Source organism: Conger conger, chromosome 14 (genome assembly GCF_963514075.1).
Source record: "Conger conger chromosome 14, fConCon1.1, whole genome shotgun sequence".
NCBI classification, from domain to species: Eukaryota; Metazoa; Chordata; class Actinopteri; order Anguilliformes; family Congridae; genus Conger; species Conger conger.
This window is the reverse complement of record NC_083773.1, coordinates 17,963,847-17,987,685: the sequence shown is the minus strand read 5'-3', so window position 1 is coordinate 17,987,685 and position 23,839 is coordinate 17,963,847. Positions and strand designations below refer to the sequence as shown.

Genomic DNA, 23,839 nt, shown 5'->3' with positions numbered 1-23,839 from the left:
GCTGGAAAAGCCAGTCAAATGAACACCACGATTCAAATGTGAAAGAGGAAAAGACGAAAATCGCTGTGAAATACTGGTGTTTTTATTTGTTGGCACATTTATATTACAATCTTCAGTCCTGTATGGATTTATACCACAACCCCCCCCCAGTGGGGCCAAAAATATTCCAGTGACATTCTCCTTTAGGACAGAAATGGTGTGAAATGGAGGATTTATTCCTGCAGCAAAGTGCTGACTTTTCCTCACCACACTTTGAAAGGGAGACCATTGTTATTCAAAATGTGATAATGTTTTGTACCAACCAAAAAATGAAATCATGCACAGTTGCTCTTAATAGATCAGCATGGATCCCTCTCACCAAAACTGTTTGGCTGTGTCTGAAGCAGCACACCTGCTATAAACACGGCCCTGGACACTGGTTCGTTTATTGGGACGGGCCCTCCTGAATGAAATGAGCAAATCATTAGATTTGAAACTTGACAGGTGGTTTGTTTCAAATGAGAATACATTCAAAATTCGACATGTCTGGTGCTGAGGAGTACCCTCAACGCTAGGTGGAGCCAGTCACACACTTCCCTCCCACACACTTGTATGTGTTCATAGTGCTGGATGAATCTGGCACTTCCTGATTTTAAAATGACCACCAGGACGCAAGGCTAAATGGAAGGGTGCTAATGTTCATTCTGAAATTGATTTCTTAACATGCCAGTGATAAAAGCAAAGTGAACATGGATTTACTTCACTCTGACATAAGGCTTTAAATATGGGAGGGGGGGAACAACCCTCAGTAACACTTAATGAAGTATACACAGGAGGCCTACTTAACCCTGTTCCTGGAGATCTATCCTGTAAATTTTCACTACCAGTACACCTCATTCAGCAGCTAGAGATCTCACTCAGTTTGAAGTAGGTGTGCCAAATTATGGTTGAAATGAAAACCAACCTCCTGTAAATCTCCAGGAACAGGGTTGGGTAGCCCTAGTCTATGAGAAGAAGTGTTCACTAACTTCAGACTGTACACCAACCATCATCAAATCGTGACCTTGAATCCAAATCTGGCCCTGGTTCTCTTTTCTCCTCGGTAATTAGCTGAACAATTAGTGCCACTGACCAGACTATCGTCACACCTGACTCCAGGTAAAGGGAAGGTGGAAAACCAGCAGTTCCCAGACCTCGAGGACTGATTTGATGATTCCTGCTGTACACTGACCTACCCATTAATTTACACACACTCGATTTAGTTCACATTCTTAGAATCTCTGATTATATGAGATTACAGTACTGTGCAGAACAAGTGCAGCATACATTGGGTTTATACATATGTGTATATCCATACACACACATCAATTAAATCAGCACAGCCATCCTTAGTTTAGGGTTAATTGGTGAAATACTTCCAGCAGGCAAAGGTTCAGTAAGACTCAAGGCCTTCTTGACAAAAATAATTAAAACCCATCTGATTAGCAAACCCCTTGACAGACCGAAAGGAGCTCCATTTTAATACTACAGTAGCATTCAATTTCCAGCCAAACAAACACTTTATCAAATGGAAAAAAAAAAAAAAATCACTAGATGAACTTGTATTCAGGGTACAAAAAAATACAACGAAGGCACCCAGTGTTGTAGTGAGAATAAGTGTATACAACTCAGCCTTGTAAGGGGCTTGTTAGTGTCTATTTAATACATCAGCAGTTGCTGCCACCCACCACCCGCCACCCCCCCCCCTTTACTGTAATTAAAACCAGTTTCAAGTTGGAAATGCTGAATAGAAATGAGGAAATATTTTGTTTGTTTGTTTCCATCCTTGGTACCCTTTCAACCATGTCAGAACTTTCATTTTAACTGTGATTAACTTGAGATGCACTGGGCCTGACCCATGTATTTTTGGTTGCAATAAAACATTTTACCCAAAAGCACTGACCCTCCTACTACTTCCACTGGCACTCTACCACACACCTCTAGAACCTGATGATGACCTGGACCAACATATCCTAGCAGAGCCCAGTGACTGAGGAGCTTTAAAATGAACACTCACAAAAGTATGGGGTGTTTCTGGGTGTTCTCTGGAGAGCCAGAGAGAGATGGAGGGAGGAATGAGCAGGGGGAGAGCGAGGGATAAAGGAGAGGAGGGTCAAGAGAGGGATGGGGAGAGAAGCATCTCCACCACTGGAGGATGACTGAAAATGAGCAGTGGGTCCATCACTAGTAGTTTTGATTTTCCAGAATCCTGTTGCCTTCCATCCCATCCCAATGCCGTATGACCAAATAAACCCACTGACCATGGGCCCGGGACAATGCCCTGAAAACAGTCGATAGAGCCATCTTGTAAAGGTTGGAACAACATCCATTCCCCAAATAAATGTTGGCTTGGTTTGTTCAATATGTGCCTTACCAATACAAAAAAATAACTAAAACAAACAAAAGACAAAACAAAACCCTGAGCAAATTACCTGCCGTCTCATCGTGCTTTGAGAACGCAAACGATCAATCGCTCTGTGTTCAAGGGCGAAGGGTGACACTAAATTAGTCACGAACAAGACCAGGGTTAAAAACGCCCGAGGAGACGCAATGTAGGTCTATGTTACGTCTACAAACTTCACGATGCCGCCCAATGATCAGCAAACTGAGCCCACTACCACCCCCTCATTCATTAGTTCCACTTAACACAGGAGGGATACCTGACCCATCTGAAAAAGCAGCAATTAGCAGAGAGAAGCCAAGGCTGTACTCTGGCTGGAAGGTGCATCGCCTTTCTTGCTTTATGGTCAAACAGCCAACTCTGTTGAACAATCCGGCTGGCTAGATCTAACCAACACAAAAAAAGTATAATCTTTTGGGCTGGCTGGGTAAAGATGCAAGACGGCCAGGGACCGAACAGAAGCCGACAGATGTGTGTTGAGTTCAGTCCACCCATGGGAAAAACGACCAATAACAGAAGACTTCATTGTTCGTGACCCCCCACAGTAAGGGGACTGTGGTAGCGGTTTGCTCATAATCCTGGGCATCTAGAGGAGAAATGGAGGCATGAAGGGTCAGGAGGAGGGTGTGCCTTCATTTGGTGTTCAACCTCTCTATGGTGCTGAAAGGAAGCCTTGAGGTGTTGTAGTTTCACTGGAGCTGAGCCAGATTCCACACTTAAATCAGGTAGGCCTTAAACCACAGGGACCCATGCAGTGCAGATTTTTAAGTGTTAAGCAAGTAATTACATGCTAGGATGGTTCTTCAGCAACAAACGAAAAACAAGATGTAGACATTAAAAAGAGTTGAAAACAAAATCCATTAAGACCTCATTGAAAAGAAACCTTCAACACAGAGTCTAAAAGAAGTGTCCAGTGTTTTGAGAAGGACACAAACGGCACGAGCACAACGTAAACATTTCTTATCAGCCAAAACAAAATGGTGGAACTGGACCAGATTTTGGGGCAGATGTACGAGAGGTAAAGCAAACCAAGACACATCCAGCTTCTTTAAATATGGTAGAACTCGCACACTCACACACACAAACATCAGTAAATCACGATAATGCAGACGTTTTAGAGACCATAAGGGGGTAAATGTTGCCAGATAGAGGTTGTTCAGAATCTGCCACAATTCCCTGCTCTCCCAGAAACCTCATGCACAATACACACTTTACTGCTCATTTGGCTGTAGCATCTCATTTCACCTTTGGAGGTTGATGACAAACAAGAAATTCTCTTTTTGTTGGGGTTAGGGGGTGGCGGAACAGTACTCCCTCATTAGATATTGGGGAGGGGGGGGTGCTCACATCTGTGACTGGATGTTAAAGGGTTTCCATGTATTTGCTTTTCATGGTTGGGGGTTGGGGTCAATGAAGTTGCTTTTCCATCCGTGTTAGTTCACTTCTAATATTTAGCTTCCGATTCACATCCATTTACATTCTAAGGCCTCAAAAAAATACAAACCGATGTTTTCCCAGTTCTCAAATTCTTCTACTCAGTCAATGACCCCAAACTAAACCAAACCTCACAGTAAGGACTTGAGCCACTGAACTCACAAGGTCCTTTCTGAGACTCTGGGAAAGAAGGCGCCCCGAAATCAGGACATGAGACCCCGCAAAACAGGAGACTTACCCCTGCTGTTGATGGGACTGAAAAATGTTCACTCCAAGCTTCTGTAAAACCCGTCAAAGAGCAACGAGGATGTGATCAGAACTGAAAAGCCCCAGAACCAGGACATGGTCACACCAAGGCCAAACTAAGCCCATTCCACTGGGATACATCAGATCACCCAAACCACATTAAAAACGAATAAACACCAGTGCTCATGCAGAACAAGTCATTTCCCACAATTCCTGCCATTCAGGAAATGGCACAACGTTGCCTGTCGGGGGAGAAGGAGCGCACACGCACCACAAAAGTAACCAAAACAAAGACGCTGAAAGACTCGAGCTAAAGCACTACATTTACACTTTACGGCACAACAATAAAAAGTAGTTCTTGTATTCAATAAACTTTTATGTTTAGGATGACTGGGGGGGTGTGTCATGCAATTATTGATAAAAAGAAAAAGAAAACTTTACATTTACAAAGGTTTTTTTTTTTGTTAGTTTTTTTGTTTTTGTTTTGTTTTGTTTTTTTAATCTTCAACCAACAGCTCGTAACGTCTTGCGTCCGTGTCCCGTGGCACCGAAGGCTAGCGGGGCGAAGCAGCTCTGGGGTCTGTCGTTTGCAGAAGACAATAACGGAGGAAGAGTAAGAGCGGGTGGTGGCAGGAGCTCCAGCACTGTCCGGGGGGCGGGGTAGTTATCTGATCCCCGGCATGGAGCTCTGGGTGATGCTGTAGCCGGGCGAGAGGTCTTCGGCTAGCGTGGCCACCAAGGGTGTCCCATTGCTGGTCAGGCACCCCTCCTGGAGGCCCCCGAAATAGGTGGCCTGCACAGGCTTGTGACACTCCAGGACTTTAATGGCATCGTCTATTTTAAACCACTCCCTTTTTCTTCCTGTCAACAACAAACAGAAGGAGATAGGGTTAAACTATGACTGTTAGGTGCATTGATGACATAGTTCCACTCAAATAGATTAATTTACCGTTTCAATTAAACTTTACGTTAAGGCCCAATTTGGATTTTGTCCAAAGTAGAAAAATCATGATGAACACATGCCAAGATATAGAGCAACTGTGCATGTCTTTGGTAGTGAATACACCACTTTGACATTGCAAAACCTGAAAAGGTTTGTTCACGGTTAACTTGGTCTTTTTCCCTGTGACCTTTACCACACTTTGCAGTTTATAAATATTTTGAAACATTGTAAAAGAATGTGGGAGCCTGACAGACGTACTGGACCACTAACTAGTGCCTCCCCACAGAGAGCCCTTTAAAGCCACACTACTGGTCGGCAGGCTGGTCCCTAGCAACATGGCTGCCAGTGCCCAGGTAGTTTTACAGTTAGTCAGGTCAGTTAAGTGCTGTACAGGGAGCCTGGCCATATTTCATATGCAATCACTTTAGGTTTGAGAAAATATTCCAAAATATAAAACCCATTTTTAAAATGCAACACTTTTTAACTGATGGCCCCCCCATCCTCTTGGATGCTTTTGAGCCTGGATCGGAAAGCCTGAAAGCCCTGCACGAGTCTAAGACCTTGAACGATTTTCTGGAACTCACGCAACGCAAATGTCTCCTCCTGTAATCCTCAGTTCTTCCTGGACGGATCGATAGGAGAAGCACTTACCGATGTTGACCGAGTCCTCCCAGTCTTCCAGGACCTCCGTTACGATGAGAACGTACACATATGTCCGATGCTTCCGGTCTCGGTTCTATAGGGGGTCGGAGGTAAAGAGGACAATGTCACATTCTACTGTCACTGTACTGTTCTAATGGCAGAAACAGGGAATGTTTGGTTAAAAGCCACCATTAGTGGCTTACACCTATACTCGGCCAATCTTCATCCATTTAGCCAAACCTGTGCTTTCTCAAAGAAGCCCTGTGAAAATGACTCCAGTAATGGCCATGGATTACAGAGAAACGTAAAGTTGTTACATTTTTTTTTTGTCTTGTCTCTTCATAACTGGTATGAGCTTAAAAGAAAAATCTCATGGACATTTCTAAGAAACAATGGAGCAGCCTGTAGCTTAGCGGCTAAGGTGCTTGACTGGGACCTGGAAGGTTGGTGGTTCAAGCCCCAGTGTAGCCACAATAAGATCTATGCAGCTATTGGGCCCTTTAGCAAGGCCCTTAACCCCACATTGCTCCAGGGGGGATTGGCCCCTGCTTAGTCTAATCAACGTTAAGTCACTTCAGATAAAAGCATCAGCTAAATGACTAATGTAATGCAACTACCCTAAAGCAATATACTGTAATGACTCACCTCAAATACTCCCACCAGTCTTCCTAATGTCCCCTTGACACCAGCCTGTTGAAATAGAGAGAGCACAAGACCTTGGCAAGTAAATAAATAAAGAGGTCCAGACACTGCATCGGCCTGTAGAAATCTCACCTTTGCTAGGCTTAAAAAATTGGGCCTGTGGGAACTCTCATCTCGTGTCATTTCGTTTCCAAGAAGAGCACAGTATGTTTAGCGGCCGTTTCCCTGGTGATACAAGCTTTCTTTCCCCCCCTTTACCCTCACAGCACACTGTAACACTCGTAAGGCCACGTATCATGTGGTTCCATTGTTTGTCGATGATGAATGTTCAGCCGCCAATCACAGTGCTCGGGTTCAGGTAACCATAGCAACCTGCAGTTTACACAGCTTGGTTTCTGCGAAGCCCTTGCCTTGACCCACTTGATGGGTCAGCATGACCCAATCGTGAAGGGAAGGGCGGGGGCTTTTAAGGCGCCAAAGACGACGGGGCTGGCTTCGCAGACAGACGCACAGCAGTATATCGTGACCACAGACAGGCAACTGACCGCAGGAAAAATGATGGAACAATACGCTCTGTAGGTTTGTAAGCTGAAAAGCAATGTCCTTTTGGAAAGAGGTGGGGGGGGTTTGGGGGGCTTTTCCATGATCATTCACGTAACGCATAAACAAACCAAGGGGGCAAAGACCAGGGTTCGTCTTTGAAGATCAGTTCCTGGTCATACCAATATCAGCTAAGTGGGTGTGGGCTTGGTTAATATTTGAATGGGAGACCTCTTGGGAAAACAAAGTTGTTGCTTTAACTAGTGTTGGTGGGCCAGTAGGGGGCAGTCTACCCTCTGGACAAATAATCTCCAATGCCCTAGTGTGGTAATAGGGACATTATCTTTTGAATGAGACATGAAACCGAGGTCCTCGCTCACTGTTTTCAAAAAAGATCCCATGACACTCTTCACAAAGAGCAGGGGGTTCCCCGCTGTCTTGGCTAAATTCCCAACATGTCTCTCTCAATCAGCCTCGTAACGATCCGCCGATTTAATTGGCTAAAAATTGTTCTCTCCCTCTCCACCCCAGCTGATGTCTAGTGAGCATTCTGGCATAAAATGGCTGCCATTGCATCATCCTGGTGGGTGCTACACATAGGTGGTGGTTGCTGAGGTGAGTTACCCCTCATCACTGTAAAGCGCTGAGTGTGAGAAAATCTATCTGGTATTGAGAGATGGTGCTCTCCAGTGCCAGTACAGGTCTTTCATTATTTCCACATTTTCCCCATTAGTTTGACCAAAAAACTAGTCTGAAGCAAGCAAATATATCCCATCTACTATAGTGTATACTAGTCCAGTATCTGGCTCCAATTCCTACAACATGGCGGCATAACAACTGTACTTCTGTAGCATCAAAACACTTCTCACAAGCCCACTGAAAGTCATTGGGTGACATCAGTCACTTTGCCCATATGCTTCTACAGTCTATGGAAAGGCAACTGGCTCATCATGCATCACTGCATTATGCCCAAAAACATTCAGGAGGACAGGCAAATTCTGAGAGCACAGAGTGATAGAGTGAAAGAAACACTCCTCCCTCGCAGGTGACAGGTGAGGCCTTCGCCCGTGCAGGTGATGACCTGCAGCCCACTGGGACAGCGTTCAGCCAGTATTAGCTCCTGACGACACCCCCGCCCCACATAACCCTTTCAGGTTTCAGCTTCCGCCTATTAATAAACCAGGGGCTGATCTCAATATCCACTATCTCCACCATCACTATCTATATCACTGCATATAAACCCCACTCATAATGAGCAGGGCATCTAGTCACACGGTATGGTTTGACTGGGGACAGTGTAAGCCGGGGGAGGAGGGGGGGATGAAACAACAGTCAGTCTCGAGGCTCCATGGTCCATGGTGATGGCGTTCCATTCATAACAACATCAATACATAGGATATATCGGATCATAAAACAAACCTGTGCCATGCCACCAGAAACATTCCATTACGGGTAAAAACACAACTCTTTACACCAAAACCAGTTTGTAGGCTTTGAAACAACCCTTTCTTTGGGGGACCGACTGCCCCCAATCGGCAACAGCTTTGAAACTGTAAGTGTCCCAAAACCTGGTTTCAACCCCAGTGTGCACAGTGTATAAGAAAGCAGTCATACAGTACTAGATATGTATAACATTCTGTACAGATAAGATTCTTTCAAAAATTCAAATGAAAGGTCATAAATAAACATACTGTACATTTTACATTACATATCAGTAATTTGGCAGAATAGTTAAAAATTGAATCAAATCAATATTTTTGTGACCACCCTTCGGCGTTAAAACTGCATCACGAGATATAGAACTGCAGGACAGCGTTGGCTAAGACAATCAGCAGGGAGGTTGTGCCAAGCAGGTTAGAGAACTTGCCACAGTTCTTCTGCAGACTTTGGTTGGCTCCTTGCTCCTGATCTCAGACAGCCTAGATCAAGGTTTTATGTAAAAAGTAGTCAATTGTTTACAGTAATATGTTAAAATTAAATACAAAAATGTCTGGAAAATTAAATCTTTCAGAAAATGAATATTTGGAAATCTCAAAAGTGTTCTTTAATACCAACACATACAAAAAATAAGCATATATATATATATATATATATATATATATATATATATATATATATATATAAAAAAACAAAGTCTAGGGTGCCTAAGACTTCTGAGACTTCTGGGTATTGGTGACCCAGGCCTCTAAGACCTTTGCTCCTGAAAACCGACATTTGGAAAAATAATTTGAGCACATCTACCAACAAGGAAGCATTAGTGTGTGCCAAAGATTTTCAACATAGGAGCATGTGTGCTCCTTGGAGGGAATGTTAGTGTAGCGCCCTGTGACTGTTAAACACTCAACACTCCCCTTACCTGCTCATGTTCTATGATGACAGGATTTATGATGTGGGATTTAAGGGAACATCTGAGTAAGTGCACACATCCCACATTAGTAACAGTGTGTGTCAGTCCTTACCCCCTCTCCTCTTCTCCCTTCATTTACCCTACAGCACCCATATATCCCACCCTTCTGTTAATTAAAAGATGAACAAACATTTTTTTCCATGGTTATGATTATTCAAAAAATTGTTTTTGTGAGCAATAATTTCAATTGAATTCTAAAGCTATGAATCAACCAGAATTAAAGAGGGCAATCAAACAGGACGGCAGTTGGCCCAGTTTGATCCAGCGGAGATACCATCCCCCCGAACATGACGTCTGTCAACAGAGTAAGGCGGAAAACCACAGCACCAGCCAAGAATCTGAGCATTGATATGCCGAGCCCCTTCTGCGCTTCACATAACGTTCCCAACCGGCACAGACCTCAAACATAGGGAATTCTATCAGTATGCATGACATAACATTCCCGACAAGCACAGACCTCAAAACATAGGGAATCCTATCAATAGCATGACATAAAATTCCTGACCAGCAGAAACCTCAAACATAGGGAATTTTATCAGTAGCATGACAAAAACTTCCAGACCAGCACAGACCTCAAAACATAGGGAATTCCATCAGTACCAATGACATAACATTCCCGACCAGAACAGGCCTTAAACAAAGGGGAATTATATCAATACCCATGACATAATGTTTTCGATAGTCAGACACAGACCTCAAACATAGGGAATTCTATCAATACCCATGGCATTTCTGACCAGAACAGACCTCAAACATAGGGAATTCTATCAGTACGAATGACATAATGTTCCCGACCAGCACAGACCTCAAACATAGGGAATTATATCAGTACCAATGCTGTAACGGTCCCGATAGGCAGGCACAGACCCAAAACACAGGAAATTTGTGAAGAAGTACCCAAGGTGAGGGTGGATTATGAGGAGGTATCGATAAGCGCCTACACACAAGAAGGCAAATATCTACTTCCATGATTTCCAGCCCATGGAGCCAATTCTGCTTTTTATCAAACTCTTAGCTCTGGTACTGAGATTACTGTCCTAATTCCTCACTGACTTGGCCTATTTGCCAAGAGTGCAACTAGTTGAATCAGGTGTTTTATTGCTGGGCCAGAACAAAGCCCTGCACCAACACCACCCATTTCTCAGATAAGGCCAGACAGCTCTCGGTCAGAGACTCTCCCTTGCACAAGCTCTTTGAATGGTCTAATCAGTCCCGTTCTGCTGACTGTTTACCACTGATTGCAGCGATTAGAGCGACTACAGTTACACCTCGAAAGCACAGACTGGGTTAAACGTCTCCTAGGTCACCGCACGGCCATGATAACATCGCATTATTAGAGATCAGCTGGTTGAGTGGAATGACATCTAAAGCTACAGAACAATGTCCAAGGCATTTCAATCATATTAGCCTACTTCTTTTGAACAACAAACACAGCCAAACCGCTGGATTATAACACATTGCTAGGAACTGATAAGAAGCCGGATAAAGTTCCAGGAATAACTACAATCACCTGCCATGACATACATGCAGGAATTAATGAATTATTATTTATTTATTATCTTCATATTGTGTTAAGATTGTATTACTGCTTTTATGACAAATAAGCCTTAGGTGCAGTAAGTGAAAGTTACTGCAAACCTTTACCAAAAATAAAAAATAAAAGGTGAACTGCGTTTGAAGAAATGTCAGACATTGAATTGAGGTCAAATTGACCCTAAACATAACGAAGGTTAAATCAAAGTTGCGTTCCCACTGATGGTAAATGGAACATTTTCAGCAAGACCAGCTAGCTGATGAGTGTTCGAGAGGGCTCAGATGAGGAATAACAGATGACCTTATCCAACTGACCTTGCTACAAGTACCTGATAAGGAGTTCTTCAACAGCTGCTGCTTCTATAACTTCCAGCCAAGGGCAGCCTTGTTTAATTCAGTACCGGGTCCTGAACTGACTGCACTGTAGGTCCAGTTTGTCTCAGGTTCATCTTGTATCACATTAACACCTTTGCTTCAGGTGAATTGGCTCGGTAAAGACACTCCCCTGACCACCATCTTGAAGAAATTTCCAGTGCTGTAGCTTTGCATTCTTCTTCTGTAGTGCCTTTCCTGGTGCATTGTGCTGAATATGATACAGCACAATGCCTCCTATAATGCCTCCATTGCAGTTACAAATGACACCCAGCGCAACACTAGAATTCATAATGTTTTTCTTGCCGAATCAAGTCGGAACTTGGAGGCAGCACAAAAATTTGATTGAGGCTGCCACCTCAGAATTCTATACAGGAAACACCCTGCAGCATTTTAACTCAGGGACACCAAGAAGCCACAGAAGGCCACGCTATAATCAGCAAGTGTAGTCAAAATGTATAAGGGGAATTTGATTTTGCAAAGAGCTGTGAACAAAACGGAGTGATAAACAGGGTGAGAATGCCAAAAGGTTATCCCACTAGTCAAACAGAGAGCTATGGCCACATGGGGCGTGGCCAAGCCTCAGAATGAAAGGTGATTGGTTAATATGGGTTTAGCGCCCTATCAGTCACTCGCACCTCGCAAGGCTTTGGGACGATTTCAGGCTGGGTGTCCTCAAGTTACCCCCGCCCCCCCCACCCCTGCAATGGAGGAGACCCAACCTTTCGGCATTTTAGTTGCCCCCAAACCCCCCTGCTGTGCATGTCTGGGAAGGGGGGTTGTAACCCTTAGCCCTGCAGGTCAAAGGGCAGGGGGCAGGGGGCAGGGGGAAAATAGGAAGGTCTCAAATCTTGCGACTACATTTCCAAGACTTTACATCACCACCTTGTCATGCGCAGGACAAGAAATTTAGATGCCTTTGGTGGGACAACTTACATGGTTGGGCGAAACCTGAACTAGATGTTAATGTAGCTGCAGTCCCACCACCACCATGCTGACTATCCAAGAGGAGGGGTGACACCCTGCCTCCATAGCCCAGCCTCATCCACACACTCACGGCCAGGAGGATCATCTTCTGACTAAAACAACGCTGGTATGCTGACCATTCAGCATCTACCAGTCAGTATTACAGCCAAGCCACATGCTGAACTCCTGTACAAGGAATCCATGTAGAGACAGTCTGACCTCAAATAACCAACCACATAAAGGCAGGCGTACATTTGCAGTGTTCAAACAATTAAAATAAATTATAATAGCTACTCAATTCCATCTCATTAATTTTAATTTTTAAATGTTTTTTTTTAAACAGTTTTAGAATTTTCACAAAAGCCTGGGCAAATTGCCAAGCTTAACAGTTTTTGCCATAAAATCCATCCAGCAAAATATTTACTGAAGCAATTTGGGTGTCTCCCGCAAGGGTACAATGGTAGTGCCACACCTGTGAATCGAATCTGAAATCTCAGAGTTACAGTTTTTTGTTTTCTGGCTATAATACTACAGTGCTGCCCTCAAGAGTGTGAAGACCCAGGATGGCTTCCCAGCTTCCCTGAAATGAGTGAGAAGAAACGCCTTTGCCGGTAGATCATCGCGACGCATGCCCCAGGCTAACCCTACCTCTTCACACACTTCCCGAACGGCGGCCATGTTGGGCTCCTCTTCAGGCTCCATCCCCCCACCAGGAACGATCCACTTATCTGGGTGTCGGCTACTGCTCACCAGCAACACCTGTGGAGCGCAACAGTCATGGGACTCGATAAATCTTATGTCACAATCGAGAAGTCTTCACGGTTCAGACAAACCACACAGTCCTGATAGATGTAACCAGGAAATAAAAAATGAGTTCAGTTCAGACTCACATACGTATTAACTGCAAACATGCATTTCTGGGGCAGCCTATAGCCTAGTAGCAAAGGTGCTTGACTGGAAGGTTATGTGCAGCTGTTGGGCCATTGGGCAAGGCCCTTTACCCCACATTGCTCCAGGGGGGGATTGGGTTGCTTAGTCTAATCAACTGGAAGTCACTTTGGATAAAAGTGTCAGATAAATTAATGTAAGTTTTAAGTGTTTAGATGCATGGTTAATGGACTGAATTTCTATTGCGCTTTTATCCAAAGAGCTTTACGATTACTGCCTCTCATTCCCATTCACACACACTCACACACCAATGGTGAAAGGCTGCAATGCAAGGCATCAATCTGCTTGTTGGGAACAATTGGGGGTTAGGCATCTTGCTTACTTATTAACTGCAATCATGCATTTCTTAACAGAAACCAGCGTTTCGGTTGGGTGTACCAGTTAGATAAAGACACACCTTGTAATGGAATTGTACTTGCGGTGTCCACAAAATAATGGGCAAGATAACAAGGGGGTACCATCTTGTCTGTAGTCACTGGCCTCTAATTTTACAATTATTTGGCTTGCATTGGTTTCCAACCAATTTAGCTCAACTAATTGTGTTAATGGTTCAGAGAGAGCCAACTGAACTGCTGTCCTTCAAATATGAGGTCACATTATTTTCGAGTTGAGTAGGGGGAAGAAACAAATCAGAAACAAATACCATCAGACAAATTAGCTGAAGATCGTAAAATGGATGTGCCTGATGCAGTTACTGGAACTAAAGGTTTACATATTGCCAGAATACATTGTACGAAATAGAAAACTATGCGCATGAACTATGAACGGTCTTCTTCAAAAAACCCAAATCATTTTAAGTTACTCAATCCATACCCATGATGTCAAGCTAACGAGTGGAGACGCTCAATGCTCATTCAATGTAACACATTAACATATTTTAGTGCCTTTGAGAAAGTACGTCTCCCCAGTCCTAACGCTTCCACCCACAAATCGTGAACAATTTGCTTGATAGACCGGCAATGACCAACTGTACAATACTAGCTAGCTACCTGTCAGAGTAAATAGCTACTTGCCCCTGCACAATGTTATCCATCGGGTCATTACCCAACTAGCAATCTGGTACGGTGCTATAGCTACCAATTTAAACGGCTAGCTAACACTAGATTTAATGGATGGTTTGACGAGACATCCTGTATGAAAAGGGGAAGGTCTATAGGTCGTGGCGTTGCCATTAGTTAACATTAACTTACATACTCGAGCTAGCTAGCTTGACAGACAGCGAATGTGTTCAGTCAACGTCAGATAGCCAACTTAGCCGTCTGAACAGATGACCACTGGTATAGCTCATTCGCAAGCCTAACGTTAAGCAAAATCAAAATCAATCAAACTTTGTTATCATAAAGTTAGTCAACAAACTAACAACGTACCCATTTAATATTGTATTTTCCGGCTAGCTACTGATTAGCCTAAATCGTGACAGACATAGACCACCTGCCTTGATTAGATAGCCTAGCCTATCTTCGGTCAGCGGTACATAGCGTTAGCTAGGCTAATGTAGCAACATCATACTAACATCAACCAGTTAACGTTAGCCAGCTAGCTGGACATAACATATATCGCTTAATTGCCCTCGATCTTGACAACCTACTCGTCTACTTTGCTAGTATTTACCCTTATATACGCAATTAAACATTTAAATTACTATGTAATGTTAGTTATCTTGTTAACGATTTGTCGACAATGACAGAGATTTTTAGGGTAGCTGCACAATACTGACATTGCAATACAGCGAAGAAACCTCCTGTCATCTGTTGGATTTCATTGAAACAGCGATCAGCACTTTCAAAATACGTGTCTTTATTTCACTGACTAAATTACCCGGGATCCCATGCCGGTGTTTAAATGCCCAGTCGCGGCCCATTTACACGCTTACATCCCGGAGCCTCGGCCTTACCTCGTCCTCACTCTCACTCTTGAAGCATAGGCAAGCGGCCCGTTTCTTGTAGCCGTCCCCGTCGTAAGTCCGTGTCTGGTTCGATTTTAGCTTCATCATTACAGGTCTCCTGGGACCGAAACTTGAATCCGAACCTAGTGAAAAACGCCGCTGCTTTTCGACGTAAAGTCCGGTAAAAGGACAACCCCCGGCGTTTTCTTAAATGCAATAACTTCTTCTCCTCTTCATTTTCTCAAAGCCAAGCGCATCTCAGACACGAACGCCGTTGAAAAGAGCACTGCGCAAGTCGCGTAGAGGTCGGCTTGCACTATGAAGCAGCCCTAAACGTTCAACTTATTTCCTTTTTGAGAATGACACTGACCAAATGAAACAACGCAGGAGCGTTCTGCGCTTATGGCGCTGGTTACGCAGTAAGATCACAGAAGTCAATGTGGATCATTGGCTACATTTAATCCATAATAGTGGCGCACAGCCGCAAGCAGAATTCTGGCTACAAGTTCACAAGTTGTCGATAAAGGCGAAGAACGGTAGTCCGCCCACGATAGAGAACTAAACGCTGTATTCCAGCAGCACGCCCATTAAATAACGTTGCTGTAGGCTACGCTTTATAATGCGAGTAGCTTACCATTGCCAAGTACGGACACAGCTGACATTAAATATAAGACAAAGCACGGTTTGATGTCGTTGCTTAGCTGCATTTCCCATAAAGACAAAACGATCACCGACCACTATGTCAGCCTACCTGAGTGATCTATGAGGGCTATAGGTTATTAAAACGTAATTTATGGATTCAGGAGCCAACCCATGTAATGCTTTGTAAGTAATGAATACCTTCAAATCAATTATTTAATATTTTCATTAATTCATTAATATTTACAAATAAATCTATTGTAAAATGTGTTAGTAGCCAATGTAGGGATGCTAAAATTGGAGTGACTACGTTAAACACCTCAAAGGTAATGATGTGAAAGTGTTTGTGTGTTAGTATCAAGTACGTGTTTCTTTAAAGTAGATAATCTGTGCCACTAAATCTTGAAAGCATTTCAAATTGCACATATAATAGCACAGAACATGCACAATAAATGTGTTGTTTCAGCGAACCTATTTCACCAAATTATGTTTGCATTTTATTATTTACATAAACGACACATGTAAAGCAGATGATTTATTTAAATAGGCGCTTTGTTCTTATTGTAGACTAAAACTAAACTAAAAAAATGCGGTAGCACCACCAGTTCGCTGTCTGTCCACACGGGGGCACTACGACTGCAACTACGCTACTACTACAGTTTTAATGGGCGACAGTAGTCGAACCTATACCTTATATAGCGGTCGTATGACTTCTCGTCTCTTTTAGATATTTTGGTAAACTCATCAAAATTGTCTCTGTAATTAGACTAGATTAGTAACATTTATTGAGAGAATGGCTGAACGATGGGGCAAATGATAGTATGCACTAGCCTACACGTGCTGAGCGATTAAATTCGCACCGGTTAGATCCGGAAAGAAGCACTTCGTGAAATGGTGTCTGCGTAAAATGTCAGCAGATTTTCATTATACCGTATACTTAGCAAGCTTGCACAACCAAACTGCACATGTACCAACAGCTAGCCTTAACTACCACGCGTCAGTGTCACAAAGAGTAAGATGGGCGTCTGTTCGGTCAATACTTAATAACCTACATACTTGTTTTTGTTATTGCATATGTAAAAAGGGTGACACTTCCCCCTCACCACACTCACACACACACACTTTTGAAGGGTCTGACAAGCGGCTTGCTCACAAGCGGTGACAATGAATTGCAGGCTGATGTCTTAAAATGCCCCCAACTAGTCGGCTAGCAAAAACATATATTACACTCTTCTTGGTGTAGATGTGTGGTAATACACTTTTTAACGAAGGATTTGTGCTTTCAATAAAAATAAAATAAAAAGTCAGAAATAGATCCAGTTCACTTGTGTCTCAAGAAATATAACGACGACATTCAACCGGGAGCGAAAGAGATGCACTCAGTGACCTCACCGTCTGGCCCGTGGATTGGTGGACCAGCGCCAGAACAAAGACAACCCCATGTGACTAGCCTTTCTGGGAATGTTCCTGGAAAGAGGTGCGCTCCTTTCACAAGGGAAACGTGTCCAGTTCGGAGATAGGCGAGCTGGCCCAATAGGAAATTCTCAGGACAGAATTATGGAAAGACACACTTAATTTCTACAGTGGATAGATGTCGTCATTTTTCTTTACAGAAGAAATGTGTGACCCATAGTTTGCCAGAAGAGTTACTTTTGCTTGCAGTGAAATGTGCCGCCGAAGCTTTGTGATGGCTAGCTAGTTAGCCGTGAATAATTGCTTCCGTAGCTATGAGCCAAACCAGATATAGGAACCGTGCCTCTTAGTTCCGCGATATATTTTACGTTTTATTTTAGAAATGTATGAATGCCTAATTATCGTGGCAATCTTTTGGCTCTGTTCTTAGCAACCAAAAAGACTGGCTCGTTTGCTCTCACGACAAATGTAGTGTTAGCCTACTTATTTGTTCCATTTCGCCTTTATGCTGTAGCATATTATTTAGATTGGGGTGTAGCTATGTACAGATCTGAAGATGTAAGCACACAATAGAACAGAAACATACAATTTCGTATTACATCGAAAATACTAAGCTTTTCGGACACCTCAGAAAACCACTACCCTGGCTGCGAGGATAAAGAGGTGAGATAACGGCAGCTATTTTTTAATGTGATTTTTTAAATGTTACACTTACAGTAGCATACAATTAACAGTTGTCTTCTAACAGGATATCAGTACCCTAATACAGATGCCCTATTTCCAACACCAATGCGGTCATTTGATGAATGGAATTTAAAAATAAGCGATTATATTTAAATAATTGTCACGTCGGACTTCACATTTAATTGCGCAAGTCAAATCAACAATCCCCTATGTAGTCTAAAACGTGGGCATGCAGTTTTAAACGAGGGGTTTCATTGTCTATTATCTTTCTGCTTATTCTTCTGCCTAGCTATCTGGGTAATTTTCAGAAAACTGAATTTCAGAATATATGTCAGTTTAGTAAACGAGCCTTAGTACATAATTTAATTTAAAATAATGCATTGCAGTTAGTGTGTAACACGTAGGCTATTGTGTTTGTCTGCGGAATTCTGTTGCATGGGCCTACTTTTGCTTAGCCTACAAATTTAAGAGTGAACGTTGATTGTGATCTCAACTTGTAAGATCTTGCTTAAATAGTTAAATTGGTGCTCCCCTTCAAGAATACTCGCCATATACCTCCTTCTTGTGAAATTATTTCAGGTAAATCAACGACTGGCTTTAGATAATTCTGCTAGTGTGCTACTTGCCGCAATTTTTAAAAAATCCACAAAAGGGGACATTGGAGGCAGGCATATAGAGGTAACTCGATGTGCAAGTTTACTCGCCAAGGGATTTTGATCTGGCACCGTTCACTTCTAATCTACGCCCTTGCGTGAAGTTACGCACCCAGGACTCGCGCAGGGACTGAACAGTGTAAAAATGGACTTTTTGATTTTTCAGCCGTGTTGTTTGATTAACATTAATTATTGTTAATCATTGTGATTATTAGATTTATTCAATCACAGCACGGGTGATTTCTAAATTCACTACACTTTTGTGGATAGGACTATATTTGGAAATGGAAAACAGCATGGAAACATTATGGGATCACAGTGTGGAAGTGGCTTCTTAGTTTTTATATTTAGCCCAACATTATCTAGATTTTCTTTTCAGATTAACAACGGCAAAAAAAAAAGAAAAAAAAAAAGCTTACCATTATGAATGAAGTGAAGCCAAAATATAAACAACAAGCTGGGCGCTATAACCAACAATCAAAACAATGCATGTCTGCATGCTTGATGTTAGAACAGATCAAGCTGGGGGTTTTTTTGTTAGTTTTTTTGTGATGAGACTAAAAACGAGACAAACAATTGAAGATGTGTTTTCAACCAAAAACATTGGCATCATTTGTTATATGATGTTATCTTTCCTTTTATATGTAATGACCATTTTTTTCACATTTAAAATATCTGTGACCTAAAAGGGATTAAGAGTGTGATTCACACAGCACCATATAGGCTAATGTATGTGGGAGAAAAATAATCTTAACTTTTGGAAGAGTAAGTTATTTTCATTAAAATTCGAAGTCAGTGTTCTAGAACTCCATTGCTTTTAATTACCTGCGGCGATTGTTACACCAGCATTAGAATGTTCAGTTAAGAACACTCTAATCACATATTTCTGACCTTGAAGGGTTAATTTATGAACTGAGATCTATCTCGTAGGTTTTGGATGGGGCATATGCAGTGCGTCTCACAAACACCAGAGACCAGGACAGAGACTCCCAGGCTTCAGGGCCGGGGAAGGGTTCCAGGCAGCTCCAGACGCCCCACCCCAAGGCCCTCTGATGTCCCTATGATTCTTCCAAACCTAATTCCGGGGAAATCCCTCGCCCCAATCCGGCTGAAGGACCAGAGTCTGGAGCTGCGAAGGGGAGGGTCCACGGTGGATGCCCCTCGAGTGGAGAGGGCGCTGGCCCACCTTCAGGAGTCTGGTCAGTGCTGTCTGTCTGTCTCAGAATGCCATTATCAGTGTCAGTGAGCCTTTGCTCTAATAATAATACTAATATTTAGTTATTTAGCTGATGCTTTCATCCACTGTACAGCTGATTAGACTAAGCAGGGGACAATCCCCCCTGGAGCAATGTGGGGTTAAGGGCCTTGCTCAAGGGTCCAACAGCTGAGTGGATCTTATTGTGGCTACACTGGGGCTTCAACCACCAACCTTCCAAGTCCCAGTTATGTAATTTAGCTACTCTTATGCATACGTCGCTCTCAATGTTAATCGGAGGGAATAGACTGTAATTTAACAGGGGATTTGTAATTGTAAAATCTGCCTTTATCTGTCCATAATACATTAAAGGAATTATTGTTTTCCAATTAATGTAAAAGCTCTTGTTCAATTCAGGATGTAAGCAAGTACAATGCGTTTTTGCCAAAAGTGTAATTGATATAATCATTGATTGAGATCTTGAGTATGAGAGTATTTAAAAAAAAGAATACCTTCCACGGTGTACAAGGAAAAATCCAATCTGAATATGTTTACATAATTTGATTTCTTTTTTGAGGTCCTGAATAAAGAATAAGTGTGCCAAATGTTGTTTTGTGTAATAACAAACAAACTAAAGTTGGCAAATGTCATGGTCCCCATGCATAAATCAGGTGTAACAAAGTAGCCATAAGACAAACTCTAAAGTTATACCAGTAGTGTACTAATCACCATTAACAAATGGAGTTCCAAAGTTGTGGATAGAACTAATGTCACAGTCTTATTCCGAAGTTGCACAGAACAGCAGAATAATTCTACTTGGTGTTCTACTTTCTGGACTGTTCGCACGATTGATTGATTATTGATTGATTGATTGAGTTCATTTGATGAATGAATATAGTACGGATATGTGTATGGTATATGATCTATCAAGATAGTGCAGTAAAGGCTGTAATGACGTATCCTCTTGCAGGCTGGTACTGGGGCCCCATCACTGCCACCGAGGCCAAAGAGCTGCTGAGTGAGGCTGACGAGGGCACCTTCCTGCTGCGCGACAGCTCCAACCCGGGGTACCTGCTCACGCTGTCGGTCCGGACCAGCCTGGGCCCCACACACCTGCGCATCGAGTGGAGCGGGGGCCAGTTTGGCTTCGACTCGCTGGCCCTGGCGCGGCCGCGCCTGCGGAGGTTCGGGGGGGCGGTGGAGCTGGTGGAGCACTACGCCCTGGCCTGCAGTCACCCCCGCCCTGCCGGGCAGGAGGAGGAGGAGGACGCCCCCGACCGCTCCCTCCAGCTCAGACTCCTCCGACCGCTGCGCAGGGCCGCCCCCAGTCTGCAACACCTCTGCCGGATCGCCATCAACCAGCATTCCCACACCCCCCGGGACCTGCCGCTACCAGGGAGACTAAAGGACTTCCTGCAGGAGTATCCCTTTCTGCTGTAGAGCGAGCGCTACTGCATTCTGGGATGGCATCCTTTTATTATCGTTATCATGGACCGTTTTATTGGACTTCAGATAACATATACTTTATTGAACCCCATGGGGTAATTTGTCCTCTGCATTTGACCCATCCTAGTTACTGAGGAGCAGTGGGCAGCCACAATGCAGCGTCCAACTCCAGTTCTGAGGTCAGTGTAGTGCCTTGGTCAAGGGCAACAGCAGGAGCACACTTAACCTGACAAACATTGTTGTTCAGTGTTCGAGGAAACGGGAGTACCTGGAGTAAACCTAAACATGCAAACTCCACACAGAGGGGATCTGGCTGGTCAGACAGTGACGCGTGTGGATTCTATGGTTCTCTGCTGTTCTCTGAGCACACTGCCAAGCCCAGTCTTACTTCCTGTTCCTCTGGGTGCTGAACTGTCAGATTGTTTCTGAAACCACATGATGGTAATGACAAGAAAGACTCACTCTTCACGGTGAATGAAGAGGCGTTATCAAAACCTTTATCACCTGTCATTTTTATAATATGGTGCACTTTGATTTATACAATGTGACTGTAAGGCATAATGTGTTGCCATTGTTCTTGTATTCAAGAGTCGATGGCTACCTACATCCTGCTTGACAAAACTGAATTAACCATAAGGCAGGATAATAGAACCCACAGGCAGAAAGGTATAAGTGAAGTAAAACATTTGTTTGATTATGGGGCATCTGTATTGAAGATGAGTCACTGCTGTTTTGTAAGGAATACTAAACTGGCCAAAATGGTAATAATAAAATATTGTGGATTATTACAATTGGTCTGGAGGATACATCTGAAAAAAGCAGTGTGTGCAGTCTCTTCAGGAGTGATGCTTCTCTACACCTGGTGACACCCTCAGCAGAGGTTTTTTCTCCCAGTTTGAAATTTACAGTATGATCAAATGGTAAATGGTTCTGGTCGTCAGAACTATTTATTTGCTCATTTGATCCAGTCTCATCCTGAGTAAAAAGACCATCAAGGCAAGATACACTGCATATCACCAATACACAATCAAAAGGAAGGAACAGTGATTGAAAATCCACTTAAATATTTTTGTACAACACCATTTGCTGTGTTATACCACCTCTAGCACCTGATAATTAATATAATATGCTTTTAAATGAAATGGCCTTAGAAGAAGAGGAAGAAGGATATTAATCACCAACAATAAATATTCATTCTTACAAGGAATATGCATGAACAAAGTAACACAGTAGCCTCTGACATCAGCTCAATAAATGTATGATTTATTTCACAATAATATTAACATCCATTAAAAACTGATCACGTCTGTGTGTGTGTGATGTTATGCATTTGCCGGTCCTTTAAATCAGAGAGATAAAATGGAGTGCAGCACTTACTCCTTTACAGTTATGAAATGAATCAGGCTTGTTGCTATGTACCTCTGGGAGAGAAAAAAAAAAACACAAAAACTGACTATTTTCCTGGAATGGTGGATAAGCTGTTTGTGGAGGTTCCTGGAAACTGAGGTCAGAGAGGACACAGCCTGCCGAACGCCGAAGTACATTTCCGCCATATGCCGGGGTTTGCAAGGGCTTTAACAAAGGGCTTGGGTTTTTTTTTTTGAAAATTATCAAGTCCATCTTGGAAAAAATGCGTAATCCTTACATGACCTGGCTAATTACAACAACCTGGCTAATTTAAAGATATAGCTTTATATAACACATGGATATGAACTTTTAAGTGATTTCTAAAGCAGAGAGAAAGTGAAAACAATTAGCTCCTCTTGACAGTGCAATTCCATATGATCAATGTGGACTCTCTCACCCCTAAAATATATTTTCGTTCACAGTAATTTTCAGATTTCTGAGACATAACTATGCTAATGACAATGTACATTGATGGGGTGTTACTACACCTGGCTGCCTCATTCAACAGCTAGAGCAGAGCTGCCCATCCCTGTTCCTGGAGATCTACCATCCTGTAGGTTTTCATTCCAACCCTAATAAAGCACACCTCATTCAACAGCTAGAGCGGAGCTGCCCATCCCTGTTCCTGGAGATATATCGTCCTCCAGGTTTTCACTCCAACCCTAACAAAGCACACCTCATTCAACAGCTAGAGCAGAGCTGCCCATCCCTGTTCCTGGAGATCTACCGTCCTGTAGGTTTTCACTCCAACCCTAACAGAGCACACCTCATTCAACAGTGAGCACCAGCGATCTTCCCGAGTTGCTAATCACGATAATCAGCTGTGCCAAATTAGGGCAGGGGTGAAAATTTACATGAGGGTAGATTTCCAGGAACAGGATTGGGCAGCCCTGCTCTAGAGCAGAAGTGTCAAACTCCAGTCCTGGAGGGCCACAGTGTCTGCTAGTTTTTGGTGTGTTTCAGTACGAGAGATAGATTTCAAAGTCTTTAATTGGCTAAAGAGTCCGCACACCTTGTTCTCAAGGCCTTAATTGGCTGCTGATTTAAAGGAAACCACAAATACCTGCAGACACTGTGGCCATCCAGGACTGGAGTTTGACACCCCTGCTCTAGAGGGTGGTTAGTTATTCCTGGTTTTAATTTCTGTTACTAGGGCCACTCCTTAATGCTGTGAAAGGAGACTTTGAATCCCTGGAGGACCTCCAATGATTAAAAGTCCCCCTATACACCATTAAGAAGAGGCCCTAAAACATCAGTGAAAAGGGCCTCCAGATAAACTTAATTTGGGAAACATTTGACCTTCATTCCAAGCAAACGGACCTTAAAGTGACGCAAGCAAACAAGGAGGGGTTAGTGGAAGTGGTGTGGTGTGGGGGGCAAGGAGACTCTACAGGAGAAGTGCCCGTGGGCCTCTGTGCCTGCGTG

General features: G+C 43.1%; 2 protein-coding genes across 6 annotated transcripts; one reads left to right on the top strand and one right to left on the bottom strand.

The window, feature by feature from the left end:
• Positions 1–60: 60 nt before the first annotated feature.
• On the bottom strand, positions 61–15,723 carry LOC133110167 (diphosphoinositol polyphosphate phosphohydrolase 1-like). Of its 2 annotated transcripts, none has more exons than XM_061220069.1 (5): positions 14,987–15,723; positions 12,793–12,903; positions 6,330–6,374; positions 5,694–5,778; positions 61–4,960 (listed from the first exon to the last, which is right to left on the bottom strand). In XM_061220069.1, exons 1-5 carry the CDS (start codon positions 15,083–15,085, stop codon positions 4,764–4,766), a joined length of 537 nt encoding a protein of 178 aa, XP_061076053.1. In that variant the 5' UTR covers positions 15,086–15,723; the 3' UTR covers positions 61–4,763. The 2 variants fall into 2 exon arrangements, with proteins under 2 accessions (XP_061076053.1, XP_061076054.1); XM_061220070.1 differs by lacking the exon at positions 14,987–15,723 and adding an exon at positions 14,460–14,482.
• On the top strand, positions 15,438–21,798 carry LOC133110166 (suppressor of cytokine signaling 2-like). 4 transcript variants are annotated; one of them, XM_061220066.1, is made up of 3 exons: positions 15,438–15,802; positions 19,297–19,565; positions 20,532–21,798. In XM_061220066.1, the coding sequence occupies exons 1-3, from the start codon at positions 15,771–15,773 to the stop codon at positions 20,999–21,001; spliced, it is 771 nt and encodes a 256-aa protein (XP_061076050.1). In that variant the 5' UTR covers positions 15,438–15,770; the 3' UTR covers positions 21,002–21,798. The 4 variants fall into 4 exon arrangements, with proteins under 4 accessions (XP_061076050.1, XP_061076049.1, XP_061076051.1 ...); XM_061220065.1 differs by lacking the exon at positions 15,438–15,802 and adding an exon at positions 16,646–17,093; XM_061220067.1 differs by lacking the exon at positions 15,438–15,802 and adding an exon at positions 17,100–17,692.
• The last annotated feature ends 2,041 nt before the right edge of the window (positions 21,799–23,839 follow it).